This window comes from Amphiprion ocellaris, chromosome 7 (assembly GCF_022539595.1).
Source record: "Amphiprion ocellaris isolate individual 3 ecotype Okinawa chromosome 7, ASM2253959v1, whole genome shotgun sequence".
Lineage (NCBI taxonomy): Eukaryota > Metazoa > Chordata > Actinopteri > Pomacentridae > Amphiprion > Amphiprion ocellaris.
The window spans coordinates 21,846,691-21,860,886 of record NC_072772.1 but is presented as its reverse complement, the minus strand read 5'-3'; the positions used below and the strand labels follow the sequence as shown (position 1 = coordinate 21,860,886).

The 14,196-nt window shown below is 43.1% G+C and overlaps 1 protein-coding gene across 2 annotated transcripts in view; it reads right to left on the bottom strand.

Moving 5' to 3' along the window:
- Window positions 1-492: 492 nt before the first annotated feature.
- LOC111580890 (alpha-2-macroglobulin-like) overlaps window positions 493-14,196 on the bottom strand; it is a 47,689-nt gene continuing 33,985 nt past the window's right edge. The window contains exons 26-36 of one of the 2 annotated variants that reach the window (XM_023288804.3): window positions 13,915-14,071; window positions 12,739-12,813; window positions 12,220-12,382; window positions 11,948-12,135; window positions 7,776-7,988; window positions 7,152-7,270; window positions 2,054-2,144; window positions 1,885-1,953; window positions 1,693-1,798; window positions 1,573-1,610; window positions 493-724 (exon numbers count right to left, since the gene is read on the bottom strand). In XM_023288804.3, the coding sequence (XP_023144572.2) occupies window positions 1,576-1,610; window positions 1,693-1,798; window positions 1,885-1,953; window positions 2,054-2,144; window positions 7,152-7,270; window positions 7,776-7,988; window positions 11,948-12,135; window positions 12,220-12,382; window positions 12,739-12,813; window positions 13,915-14,071 (1,216 nt within the window). In that variant the 3' untranslated portion in view covers window positions 493-724; window positions 1,573-1,575. The remainder of the gene's footprint in view (window positions 725-1,572; window positions 1,611-1,692; window positions 1,799-1,884; window positions 1,954-2,053; window positions 2,145-7,151; window positions 7,271-7,775; window positions 7,989-11,947; window positions 12,136-12,219; window positions 12,383-12,738; window positions 12,814-13,914; window positions 14,072-14,196) is intronic. The other variant, XM_055011947.1, reaches the window with a different exon arrangement.

Genomic DNA, 14,196 nt, shown 5'->3' with positions numbered 1-14,196 from the left:
AGCCTAACATTGTGTCAATGTCCAAATATTTATGGACCTGACTGTGGAAGATTTAGCAGTTAAAGAGCTTGCTACTATTGACTGTGACTGTTTGCTCATATGTTACACTGTAAACTGAGTAATCTAAAAAAGTAACATTTTTCTTTTGTAAACATGTTGAAACTCTACAGCGCAAGTTTAGTTGCATAATTTTGTTTCCAGCTGGTGGATAAAATACATGAGACAAGCAAAGAACTGTAAAATTATAAAGCTGTACTGGCAGATGAAGCAGTGGAGAAACAGAGACCAGTGTTTAGGAGGACATTCAGAATTTTTTTAAAAATTCTTTATTTTACCAAGTAAGATCAGTTGAGAACAATTTCTCATTTACAATGATGACCTGGCAAGAGGCCCCAGCAGGAAGAAAGATAACAAATAAACAAGTACATACACAAAAAATTACACACAAGTGTTTAAACAGAGATTAAAAACACCCTAAATTAATGCTAGAAATTCAGTGAAACAATTCTGATGATTTTATTTCTTGTTCATGTTGAACACCAACAGCACTTGCACAGCTGTGTGGAGTTTGTGACAGAATACTAAAAGCCAATTATGTTAAACTGTTTGTACATGTCAATGAGAGATGCAATGTATGGAAATGGGATCTTTAATGAAATGCTGGTTTTAACATCGTACTGGATTCAGTGATGACCTCACGACTGATCCCACGTCTCTCCTCAAGTTGCAAAGAAAAGAATAGAAAGTAACAATAAATAACTCACTCAAGAATGACCTTAGTCCTTGGCTTAAACTCCATTTAAAAAAGCTAAATTGATTTCTGAAATGCAGTGCATGCATATAAAGGCCTCTAAAATCTGTGCGATTTTAACAATCTTATAAGTTCACAGCTGGCTACGCTGTACGACATGAATCTCGTAATCTTTGGGTACGATGTGAAGTTTGCTCTGTGCAGATTGCACAATGAAAACACAGCTGAATCACAGCCTCGATGTATGTGAGTCGACATGAATGCACAAGAATAAAACGTCATAAGCGTGTGCCATCCATCCATGAAAAATAAACAACTGAAGCATAAACAGAGCGCCTACAATCACAGGGGAACTAGCGAAGCATGAACGGGGCCCTCGAACTCGTGACACTTATGTGTTTGTGTGTGTTTGCTAGCAGGTAATGTTAGGTTATTAACCCAGAAGTTGCAATTCTGCCACTATATTCTTCTATGCTTTGTCCTTTTTTGTCCGGCTGTGGTACGAGCTGGAGGACATGTCAATAAGGCTTCTGCTGCCACAACTCTGCTATGCTGTCTTCTTTGTTTAAATCTGTTTAAATTTGTTTAAATTGATGGGTTTTGCCATTGTCACCGCAAAATCATCTATTTGGGTTTTAGCGCCACGATTCGCTCATGATTGTTGTCGTTCGTCTGGGACGGCCGAAAATCACACAGTGTGTAGAGGCCTTTAGACAGATCTCTCAGTGTTAAATGAAGACATGATTTTAATATTGAGGAAATCAATGGCATATTTTTCCAAATTCTTGAAGAAATGTTGCGACGTGATTTCAGTTTGTTACCTTTTAATGATAGGTATATTCTACCTCAGCATGGTCACCTGAGGAAAAGAAAAAGTATTAGTAAAAAACTGGTTATGTGTCCAAAACATTTAAAATGTGGTTTAGGAATGTTGCTTTTACTTGGCTGGTAGTAGTCATAGATCTTGACCAAGGCAGGCTTCAGGTTCTGCACTGGGATGTCCTCTCTGAACTTCAAGGTGTAGGAGATGGCTGTGTTCTGTGGTAACTGAATTGGACGGAAAAACAGACAACACAATCAGCACCAAGTTCAAAGAGCATCATGTAGGTTTCCCCACTGTGGATTTCTCCCACCTCTCTAATGTACACCTGAACGCCACCATCCTTTTGTTCAACACGGTCCACCAGCATGGCACCTTTGAGCTGCGAGGAGATGATATTCTTATTCTCATCATCACTGTCAGCATGACTGTCACATTGTCACCACACTTTTATTCAGGTGAAAGTCACTGTAAGAACTCACCTTCCTCACAGACTCTGAGTCTGGGACAAATCCAGAGAGTACTTGGATATCCAGGATCACCATGTTTGTACTGCTCTCTTTTCCATTGTATCTGTAATGGAAGCACAAGAATGTGATGTTACCTGATGAACTGTATGAAAAGAGGCGTTTTAATCCACCTACTTTGGCTCACTGGTTGTGACGAAGGACGACAAGAAAAGGCCTGCTAAACAGATAAGACATTGGCCAATCAGAGGCCACTGTGCTCTGCTGCTCTGCAGAGGAGAACTCTCTTTCCGTGTTCGTGAAAGTTTCAGAAGAGAGTGTTTGCTGGGACTATTCAGACATATATTTGGTGTTGGTTGTCATTTTTCTCTGTGTGCGTGCATTCTACCGGTAGGTTGAATATGCTCTTTGTCTATATTTATAATGACAGTTGCATGTTTATGGAGTTTTGTGTACTTGGCTTCTTTCTATTTGTTTCTTGTTTATGGAACCACACATTGAGATGCATATGTGTAACCTCTGTTACGAATGAATAAAAAAGAAAAAGGGAACACCTTGTATTGCATTCTGACCGAATGCCCCCTGGCGGCCACAACCCTATTGATCCAGGAAAATTTATACAGTCTTTGAATCTCCAAAACAACTGGTTGTTTGAGACGGATAAGATAGGATAAGATAAGATATACTTTATTGTCCTCGTAGGGAAATTTGTCTTGGACTTGTGCCGAAGTGCCCTTAAAAAAAAAAAATTTTTTTTAAAAAGTAATACATATTCCATACATCATACATCAAATAGAATACAAAAGTTATCAAACATACAACACCATAGTGATTCTCAGGCGTCCCTATTTAAAAGCATTACTGATTTTGGCAAGAAGGAGTTTTTAAATCTCTTCAAACCCATATGTACCCTGTATCTCCTCCCAGAGAGTAGCAGATCATATTCTGGATAGAGCACATGTGAGGGGTCAGCCAGTATCTTCTGAGCCTGCCTCAGAACAGATTGCTCATACAGTGCATTGAGGGGCTGATGATTCTTCACCCCCATGAGTTTCATCGTGCTGTTGATGTGGCTCTGTAATTTTGTTTTTGACTGCACAGTGAGGTTTCCATACCAGGCACTCATGCCATACCTTAGCAGACTCTCAATCACTGCCTGGTAGAACATGAACATGAGCTTTCTGCTGACTCCATACACCCTAAATCTGCACAAAAAGTAGAGCTGCTGTTGGAGCCGAGAGCACAGACTATCAACAGGTGCTCCAGGTAAACTTGTTGTCCATGTGGAGCCCGAGGTATCTGTAACTGGAAACCTGCTCAATTGCAGTGTTGTGTATAACCACAGGACTATGATCCCCAACTAACTTTGGGTCTAAGACCATTTCTTTAGTTTTAGTGACATTTAAAATCAAATTATGGCTGTCACACCAATGGATAAATTGTTCGACTTCTGAAAAGTAGTTTGAGGAGTTTTCATTCTTGTGCAAAAGGCCTAATATGGCAGGATAGAGCATGGTCACTGTGGGATTGATTCAAGATGTTCCCTGATCAGCATAGAAGCACACAGTCTGCTGATGTTTGACCACAGAGAAATACTTGGCCACCAGTTTGGATGGAGGATTATTTCGTGTTCGTTCCACCACAGCGTGCCCTTCCAGAGCACAGAGAGTGTTCCAGTGAAACACGTCAGGATGACGCCTCTCACACCTCCTCTGCTGGAGGAAGACTCTTATTCCGAGTCTGTAGAAGGAGGAGGAATTTTGTATTTGCATCAGTCAGGACATACAGACCGAATGGTCTGGAGTACGCCTGCCCCACCACAGCGGGGGCCCACACCAGAAACCCTGCCCGAGGTTCTTAAAGCTTTTCCAAGGTCTAATGGACGATAATTAGAGGTTGCAGTGACAAATGATGGGGTTACACAGGAGACTTCATACTCACACTACACTATCTTTGCAGCAGTCAGTTCTTTATTCTGCACAGACATTTGAGCCATCTCGACTGCAGCAACACATAGAACAGGACGAGTTGTTCCGACCTCAGTCATTCCCACCACGTGTGCATGCGAGTGGTCACACACTGCCTGAAGAAGATAATGATGACTGGCCACTGTCCCCACCCCCTGTACCAGACGATAATCATCATCCACCACCAACATCACAGGACCTGGTGGGAGGGCTCACAACATGGATGAGAGGAATGGGCATCGCCCCCCAGGAGCAGTCTTTCTATCAACCACAGCCACATTTTACAGGGTTCAGACACCAGAATATTGTGCACCCTATATTCCACCAAGGCATGTATCCCTGCCCAGTTGGTCACTACCATCCCAGCATCACGAGACAGTGTAATGTGGCCCTAAGCCCACTATCCCGGCATTCAGCAAAGGGGATCCAAGAGAATTTGCCAGACTTAGGGTTGCATTGGATCACCTGCTGCCTTAGGATGCAACAGAGCGCTTCAAGTATGAGATACTGGTGGATCATCTGAAGTATGAGGAAGCACTGCTCATAGCGGACTCCTATATCAACTCATTGCAGCCTTACACAGACAGAATGAACAGTCTAACTGAACACTAAGGTCAACCTCACCAGCTTGCTCTCAGAAAAATTGCTGATCTGATGGAAGCCCCAAGCATCGCTCATGGTGACACCAGTGGATTTAAGCGGTTTGCATTGAGGGTGCGAGCACTAGTGGGAAGGTTTGACCAGCTAGGGGACAGTGGACAGATTGAGCTCCAGTGTGAATCATATGTGACACGGCTGCTATCCAAGCTGCCTCAAGACTTGCAGGCAGAGTTTCAGAGGTTCCTATACCCTATTCGTGTTACCATCCCCAATCTCTTGTATTTCTCTGACTGGCTTGGTCATGAGCTGAAAATACAAGAAATGGTGTACGAGTCAGTATACAGTGAGGATCAGAATAAGGCAGGTTCCAAAACAGTTCCATTGAGATGGCAAGAGTGGCAGGAGCACCAGCATCCTTCATACCACAGACCAGCCTGAGAGCACATCAGCCACAGGAACGCGACCTCCCCAAACTGAACAACCTGAGAGGACAGCATTTTGTCCTTACTGTACCATCACACAGCACTTTCTTGATCAATGTGCTAATCTTTCACAGCTGACAGTAGACCAAAGAACAGCGTGGATTAAGACCAATGAAAGGTACTGGCGATGTGGTCGCTCACACCAAGCTGGACACTGCCGTCTGAAGTTGACATGTCAGAAGTGTAAAGGGCAACATCTGCAAGCTTTGCACGATGATAATGTGAAGCCTACAGCGGACAACACATCCTGCCTAGTTAGTACAACCAATGAAGTTCTGTACCTGGATAGATGGTCTGGGTGCAGTCAGGTCCTGCTCAAAGTAAGTAAGGTGCTGCTGCGTAATGGTCAGCACAGCATAGAAACCTATGCCATCCTAGATGATGGGTCGGAGCGCACCATTCTTCTCCCGTCAGCAGCTCAGAGCCTGAGGCTCACTAGAGAGCCAGAAGACCTTTCTATCAGAACTGTTAGGCAAGATCTCAAGGTTTTGGCAATGCAGTGTCTTTCTCCATATCCCCCAGCCGACCAGCCCCACAAATCCTTTAAGATTCAGCAAGCATTCACTGCTGATCAGGTGGGCCTAGCTGAACACACATAAGGAATGAAGGCTCTGCAGAAGAAATACACGCACCTAAGCGGCCTCCTTCTCCAGACATTCACTGGAGTGCAGCCCTTGCTGTTGATTGATTCAGATTATCCGCACCTCATTACACCAGTAATGCCCGTACAACTGGGACCTCCAGGAGGGCAGTTAAAACAAGGTTAGGCTGGACACTTCAGGCGCCACCTAAGTACATGAAGAAGCAGCCAATAACACAGCAGTGCCTGCGTATCTTCACCCTCTCGCCCACTGCTGAGCTGTTGCAAAATGTAGAAAGACTGTGGCAGTTAGATGTCCTCCCCTACAGAAGTGAGCAATTAGTCACACGCTCCAGGCAGGACCAGGAAGCAGTCCATCTGTTGGAGGCAAAGCCTATTTGTCAGTCTATCCAGGACTTTGCGGGTGTTTTTTGAGATTGTTGTGGCCAAAAATGCCTTAATTCATGGCAGTTTTTCTAAAAAAATTACGATGCAAGTTGCGATGTTTTAAGTGTATTTGTATACACTTAAAACAGGATATTAAACTCTAAGTCACTGGGTTACGTTTCATTAGACGTAGCTGATGTTGATCCTGTGACCCCCAATTTGTTCCTTATAGGGCGGCTCCATCCTTCACTACCACAGGCTGTATATACAGAGTCAGAACTCCTGAGTCACCGCAAATGGAGACACTCACAGGTGTTAGCTGACCAATTTTGGACTCAGTTCATCCAGCACTACCTTCCAGCCCTTCAAACCCGTTCCAAGTGGCACAAGGACCCTACACATCTACAACCAGGAACCATCGTCATGGTAGTTGACCCTCAGCTGCCGTGAGCCCAATGGCCACTGGACCATGTCACTGGAGTCATCAAAGGATAGAAGAATCAGGACTGCAGTGGTCCAGGTCAAGAACAAGATGTACACCAGGCCTGTTGCTCGCCTTGTGGCTCTGCCTTGCATACCACACACTGATGCAGATAGTCCTTCTTAGGGTGACAAATTCGATGGAATGAATTTAGGGGCGGCTGTGACGAAGGATGACAGGAAAAAGCCTGCTAAACAGACAATTAAGACACTGGCCACTCTGCAGAGGAGAACTCTCTTTCTGTGTTCATGGAAGTTTGCTGGGACTGTTCAGACATATATTTGGTGTTGGTTGTCATTTTTCTCTGTGCCTGCATTCTACCAGTAGGTTGAACATGTTCTTTGTCTATATTTATAATGATAGTTGCTGTTACATGTTTACGCAATTTTGTGTACTTATTGTTGGCTTCTTTCTATTTCTTTCTTGCTTATAGGACCACACATAGAGATGCATATGTGTAACCTCTGTTACGAATGAATAAAAGAGAAAAAGGGAACACCTTGTATTGCATTCTGACCGAATGCCCCCTGGCGGCCACAACCCTATTGACCGGGGAAAATTTATACAGTCTTCCTATTCTTACATCACATCTGCATCCTGCTTCTTGGCTACTTACTGGACCTCGAGCTTCAGTGTGAACTTGGGTCTGGCCCCGGCGGAGCTGACCTCTGTGGTAGCCTTCACATTGAAATCACTGGACTGAGCAGGAGGTGGGACGTTGTAGAGATGAGAAATCTGGGAGGCAGGAACCAAGAAAGGTTTGAGATTCATGAGCAGTGAACAAAAGCATCAAGCAGAGAAGCATAGGTGTAGATATCAGTGGGGATTCTTCAGCTTCAATATTTAGAAAATGCACCTTTGTCCGCTGCTAGTAGGAACAAGAAAAACAGTCAGGGCTTTTATTTTGAAAAAACAACAAAACACAGTAACAGATATTTATATATGAAGACTATGTTCTGGGAAAATAAACAAAGGACAACAAAACAACTAGAAAAATAGTTTTGTGTATATTAATAGTTTGGAGTTATGACAACTTCTGATGAAATTATGTTCAACCAAACAAACTACATTGGGTTAGGGGAATTTGCCTTTACTCTACAATCGGAGATATTTAAGTATAGGATGTCCCAAAAAATTTGACATCCTCTCATCACCACTCAATTAGTTTAAATTTGGTTGCCCCTTTTGCTCAAAAAAGTGTATGGATTGGTATTGCTAGGTGAGTCTGCTGTTCACTGACCTGCACTGAAGCACATGCAGTGCCCTGCACCTCCAGGCTGAACTTTCCAGTCACGTCCTGCAGGATTCTCTCCTGGTAGAGCAGTCTGTTGTCCTGATTCACGTTAAATGTCAGCTGTTCACTGGGAGACTGGACTTTCACTGTGCTTGAACCCTGAGGACTGAACACCAGAGTGGCGTAGAGAGCCAGAGCCTGAAGAGCCACCACTGTGTCCTACAACACACAGACACAAAACAGCAGCTGCTATTAAGTTCATACAAATGTAAACATTGTATATGTGTCAGGATCCCTGCCCCAGCCCCTGATCTGCTGACAGTCTCTGCTTCTCCTTTCCCTCCTCCTGGTCTTGGTGAGCTGCTGCCGAATCAACAGCAAGTGTGAACACCTGAGCAGAGGCCGGTTACTCGCCACAAATGACCACACACACAATAAAACCCTGGCTCCAACTCCACTCTGTCAGATTGTCAACTTCTGCACATGTCCTGGCTGGTTCCCTGCCTTCCCCTCTACTTTCACCCTGTCCATTCACTGCCTGTTTCTACTGCCATGCAGCCCAAAACCTCCAGACTCTCCACTAACCTTCAGGTTTTCCTGCCAGTCCATTCCAGCCCCAATCTACCAGCTACACAAGTGGACAAAATTGTTGGTACCCCTCGGTTAATGAAAGAAAAACCCACAATGGTCACAGAAATAATTTGAACCTGACAAAAGTAATAATAAATAAAAATTCTATGAAAATTAACCAATGAAAATCAGACATTGCTTTTGAAACTTGATTTAACAGAATTATCTTAAAAAAATAAACTCATGAAACAGTCCTGGACAAAAATGACCCTTAACTTAATATTTTGTTGCACAACCTTTTGAGTCAATGACTGCAATCAAACGATTTCTGTAACTGTCAGTGAGACTTCTGCACCTCTCAGCAGGTATTTTGGTCCACTCCTCATGAGCAGACTGCTCCAGTTGTCTCAGGTTTGAAGGGTTCCTTCTCCAGACAGCATGTTTCAGCTCCTTCCACAGATGTTCAATAAGATTTAGATCAGGGCTCATAGAAGGTCACTTCAGAATAGTCCAATGTTTTCCTCTTAGCCATTCTTGGCTGTTTTTAGCTGTGTGTTTTGGCTCATTATCCTGTTGCAAGACCCATGACCTGCGACTGAGATCAAGCTTTCTGACACTGGGCAGCACATTTCTCTCTAGAATACCTTGATAGTCATGAGATTTCATTGTAACCTGCACAGATTCAAGACACCCTGTGCCAGATGCAGCAAAGCAGCCCCAGAACATAACAGAACCTCCTCCATGTTTCACAGTAGGGACAGTGTTCTTTTCTTGATATGCTTCATTTTTGCGTAGTCTGTAGGACTTCCTTTTTCCACCTGAGAAATATTGTGAAAATCAGGAACATCCTGTCTCAGAGTGATGCAGAAAAACTAGTCCATGCATTTGTTACTTCTAGGCTTGACTACTGTAATTCCTTATTATCAGGTTGTCCCAATAGCTCTCTGAAACATCTACAGCTGATCCAAAATGCTGCAGCCAGAGTACTGACGGGAGTTAGCAAGAGAGATCATATTTCTCCTATATTGGTTTCTCTTCATTGGCTTCCTGTTAAATCTAGAATAGAATTCAAAATCCTTCTTCTGACATATAAAGCTCTTAACAACCAATCTCCATCATATCTTAAAGACCTGATAGTACCATATTATCCTAGCAGAACTCTTCGCTCTCAGACTGCAGGCTTACTTGTTGTTCCTAGAATCTCTAAAAGTAGAATGGGAGGCAGAGCCTTCAGTTATCAGGCACCTCTCCTGTGGAACCAGCTCCCAGTTTGGGTTCGGGAGGCGGACACCCTCTCTATTTTTAAGACCAGGCTTAAAACCTTCCTTTTCGACAAAGCTTATAGTTAGGGCTGACTGGGGGACCCTGACGGGGTGAGCTGGTGTTTTCATTTGCACAACTGACTTCCCCTCTTGACGTCCCTTTAGTTTGCCCCTAGTTATGCTGCTATAGGCCTAGACTGCTGGGGAACCTCTCTTGATGCACTGAGCCCTTCTCTAGCTACCTATGTATTTACTATATATACCATTATTGCATTACATTCACTCTGTTTCTTTCTGTGTCCTTTCTCCGAGTGTCCCTGGTCCCAGAGCTGGATGCTGGATGCTTCAGATGTGTGGCTGTGTTTTATGGTCCTTGTGTCCCACCCCCCACCTCTCTATCTCTACCCCTCTATCCCTATTCCTCTATCTCTACCTCTCTACCTCTACCCCTCTACCTCTATCCCTCTATCTCTACCTTTCTACCTCTTCTGTCCCTCTCAACCCGCCCGGCCAGCAGGCAGATGGGTCCCCCCATATTAGAGCCGGGTTCTGCTCGAGGTTTTTTTCCCTGTTAAAAGGGTGTTTTCCTTGCCACTGTCGCCTTTTGGCTTGCTCTGGGGGTCAGGCATATGGGTTCTGTAAAGCGTCTCGAGACAATTTGACTGTAATTGGTGCTATATAAATAAAACTGAATTGAATTGAATTGCGTCTGTGAACATAGAGCTGATGTGTCTTGCCAAAAGGTTCCAGTTTTGTCTTGTCTGTTCATAGGACATTCTCCCAGAAGCTTTGTGGCTTGTCAACATGCAGTTTGGCAAATTCCAGTCTGGCTTTTTTATGATTTGTTTTCAACAATGGTGTCCTCCTTGGTCGCCTCCCATAAAGTCCACTTTGGCTCAAACAATGATGGATGGTGTGATCTGACACTGATGTACCTTGACCTTGGAGTTCACCTTTAATGTCTTTAGAGGTTGTTCTGGGCTCTTTTGTTATCATTCGTATTATCCGTCTCTTCCATTTGTCATCAATTTTCCTCCTGCAGCCATGTCCAGGGAGGTTGGCTACAGTTCCATGAATCTTAAATTTCTGAATAATATGTGCAACTGTAGTCACAGGAACATCAAGCTGCTTGGAGATGGTCTTGTAGCCTTTACCTTTAACATGCTTGTCTATGATTTTTTTCTCATCTCCTGAGACAACTCTCTCCTTGGCTTCCTCTGGTCCATGTTTAGTGTGGTACACACCATATCACCAAACAGCACAGTGACTACTGTAACCCTATAAATAGGCCGACTGACTGATTACAAGTTTGTAGACACCTGTGATACTAATTAGAGGACACACCTTGATTGAACATGTCCTTATGGTCACATCATTTTCAGTCTTTTCTAGGGGTACCATCATTTTTGTCCAGGCCTGTTTCATGAGTGTATTTTTTAAAATAATTCTGTTAAACCACAGTTCAAAAGCAATGTCTGATTCTCGTTGCTTAATTTTCATAGAATTCTAATTTATTATTACTTTTGTCAGATTCAAATTATTTCTGTGACCATTGTGGGTTTTTCTTTCATTAACCGAGGGGTACCAACAATTTTGTCCACTTGTGTAAGTGTGCCGTGTGTTTTGTCAGTTTTTATTCCTAGTAGCTCTCCTGTGAGTTTTGTGTCTTTGGTTGAAAGCATCTCTGGTCTGTGTTCACTTCCCTCTGGTCAACTTGGTCTTTAGGTTAGTTTGTTTGTTTTCTCACTCTTTCTAGATCACCGCCCTGATTTGTTTAGCTTTAGGTTTATAATATTCCCCCCAGTTATTGCACATATTGATAATAAACACCGTATCACCAAGCTTCTGGTCCTCATCAGTGTCTGTGCTTGGGTCCTCTCCAAGCAAACTCTGACAATAAGAGCAAGTCTCTGCAGGAGTCCATATTATGAGCCATGTAAAGAGTATTAAGGTCCTCTGATTTGTAGTTATAGATGGTCTGTAACGCTGTTGTCCCGGATGGATCAAGTAGAATAGATATGAGGTAACTCTGCTGTTCTGTCAAACCAATACATTTTCCGAAAAAATGGAAGAATGAGTATTCATTTTTAGGCTGAGACAAACCTACCATTTCATAACGTAAAATGTGTAAAAGATAACTAAATAAGCTGAAAGCTGCATTAAACAAAGAAGTTTCTCAAGAAAAGTTGACATTTTGGAGATAGTTTTCACAAGACTGGACAGCAAAGCTTCCATTCTGGGTCTCAGCTGGTCTCTGACAGGTAAATAAACATGGTTTTCATCAAGTTTGTCTCAGACTCTGTCCACATCAAAGTCCCGCTTTTGGCCATTCCAGCTGTGCAGTACCTGTGTGGAGGAGAAGCCTCCATAATAGTTCTGCTGCCTCGTCAACCACCTCACGATGCCCGAGGCGTAGCCCAGATCTTCATTAGTCGGGGAGGCGCTGAGTTTGGCCATCAGCACATAAGAGCTGATCTCCACAGACAGAGAAGTTGATGTTTCTGCTGCTTTCTGAGACCAGTGCAAGAAACCCCCTAAAAACAGCCATCCACAAACACAGAGTAAGTTACAGTCACAGTAACAAAGCCTGAATGACTTCCTGCATGAGGATAATTTACCTTGTTTGACTGCAACCTTGTCAAGGTGATCCAGAAGGAGACCACGGGTCTCCATGTCTCCTGCCAAGGTGAAGACGTACGCCATCAGAGCTGTGGTGTAGGTGTTGCTCAAGTCACTGATGGACTCCTTGAGGCATGACAGGCTCTTTTTCACCACAGGACTCTTTAACAGATTAAAAGGAAGCATAATTCAACCTTTGAGGGCAGAGAAGTGGCAAATTAAAGTGTTGACTTCATGGACTTCAGGGATGGGGCACTTTGTGTTTGATTACTATGTTAACAAAATCTTATATTCCAGGGAACTTTAGGCAAAGAACAAAGAGTCAAATGTAAATCCAAATGTGTGAAAAGAGCAAACATTACTCGATCAACAATGTCGTCCATCTTTCACGACTGTAAATATGAATATTTTAGGAAACAGGAAGAAGCCATAGATTGAAAGGATTCAATAAAAGGAAAAATAATTGACAGTTTGTGTAAGTCTTCTTAAGTTGTATAAAACTATTTGCGTCTACTCACCTTTGCAGACACATTCATTTCCAAGAAGGCAGCAGTGACATATGCACTGAGAGTCACCTCGTCAGACACACCGCCCTGTAGAGAGAACATCGTACAGACTTTGTCATCAATGTATTTGCTGATTTCAAGGACTTAATCCCAGAAGTCATTTTGAACACTGCTTATATGCATATTGCAAATAGTAGTTTGTTTCACAGATGATAGAGACTTGCAATAACTTTGTGAGTCCAACAGAGCCGTTGCATGCTCAGTCAGGAGTCGCGTTAACAGAGGTGAAACCTGCAAAATCTAACTTGACTGCTTCATTAGAAGGCAACTGGACGAATTTTGGGTCTCAGGTCATTACAAGCCTGGACTCACGTGAGCTGGGAGTGACAATAAATATCTGGGACTCCCCACCACTTAATCAGATCCAAGCTGCAACTTCTGGGGCTGAAAAATGAAGTGTACCAAAATCTGCATTTTCTTAAATGTCCACTTGGGGAGGTTTACTCCAGTTTCACAGTAGTATAAACATTGTACAGACGGGTTCAAGAAGTGTTTTGGTCACATTAGCTTATTTCCCCCATTCTTTACATAATTCATAACTCACCCATTTATTTTGAAATAATTCTCAAAAATATGCACAAAGAAGGGGTGCAGTCATTGGACAGTCCATAGTCCACAGAAATTTGTATGGAACACCTCAGGTCCACTCACACTCCACATAGTTGCTCATACTTGAATTAGCAGGACTTATGAGGAGTCAGGCACTGCCAAGATGGCAACATCTGCAATCACCACACTGAGCTTAAAAACAGCTGCTCAGAAAACCTATGGGTGACATCACAAATGGTCTGTCCATCTGTATATACATTGGTTAGAACCAAGGAACCATCTTGGATGGCAGGTCAAATGTCTTCAAGAACCTGAATGAAGTCCAGTTGCCTTCTACTGAAACACTTAGGATCACCATGATGACCTGGAGGACTGAACATCTACACAGACACCTTGAGAGGGAATCAGCTCATGCTAAAAATCACTGCCTGCATGTTGCAAATGTGATCCAGGCTGGTGTTATTTGCTATAGATCCATGAATAAAGCGGAGCTGATTTAGGTTCTTCTACAGGAAGATGCTCCTCTGTGAAAATGACCATTTCTGTTCTGTACAAACTCGACAGGGACCATCAGCTTACCTTCATTCTGTTGTTGAAAAGTTTTCCAGACTGTTCAAAACAACCATTTTCTCGTTGCTTCAATTCCAGCCACTTCCTGGACTGTTCAATCTTTGTGGGATCGATGTAGATGAATGATTTAGCTTTGGCAAAAGATCTCAACACAAAAGCAGTCAACCTAGGTAAACACAAAGTTACAAAGATGTGCAGACTTACACAATGTTGACAAAAATATTGGGACAGGTGTTCAAATAACTTCCATGGCCACAAGTGCATAAAATCAAGCACCTAGGCATGCAGACT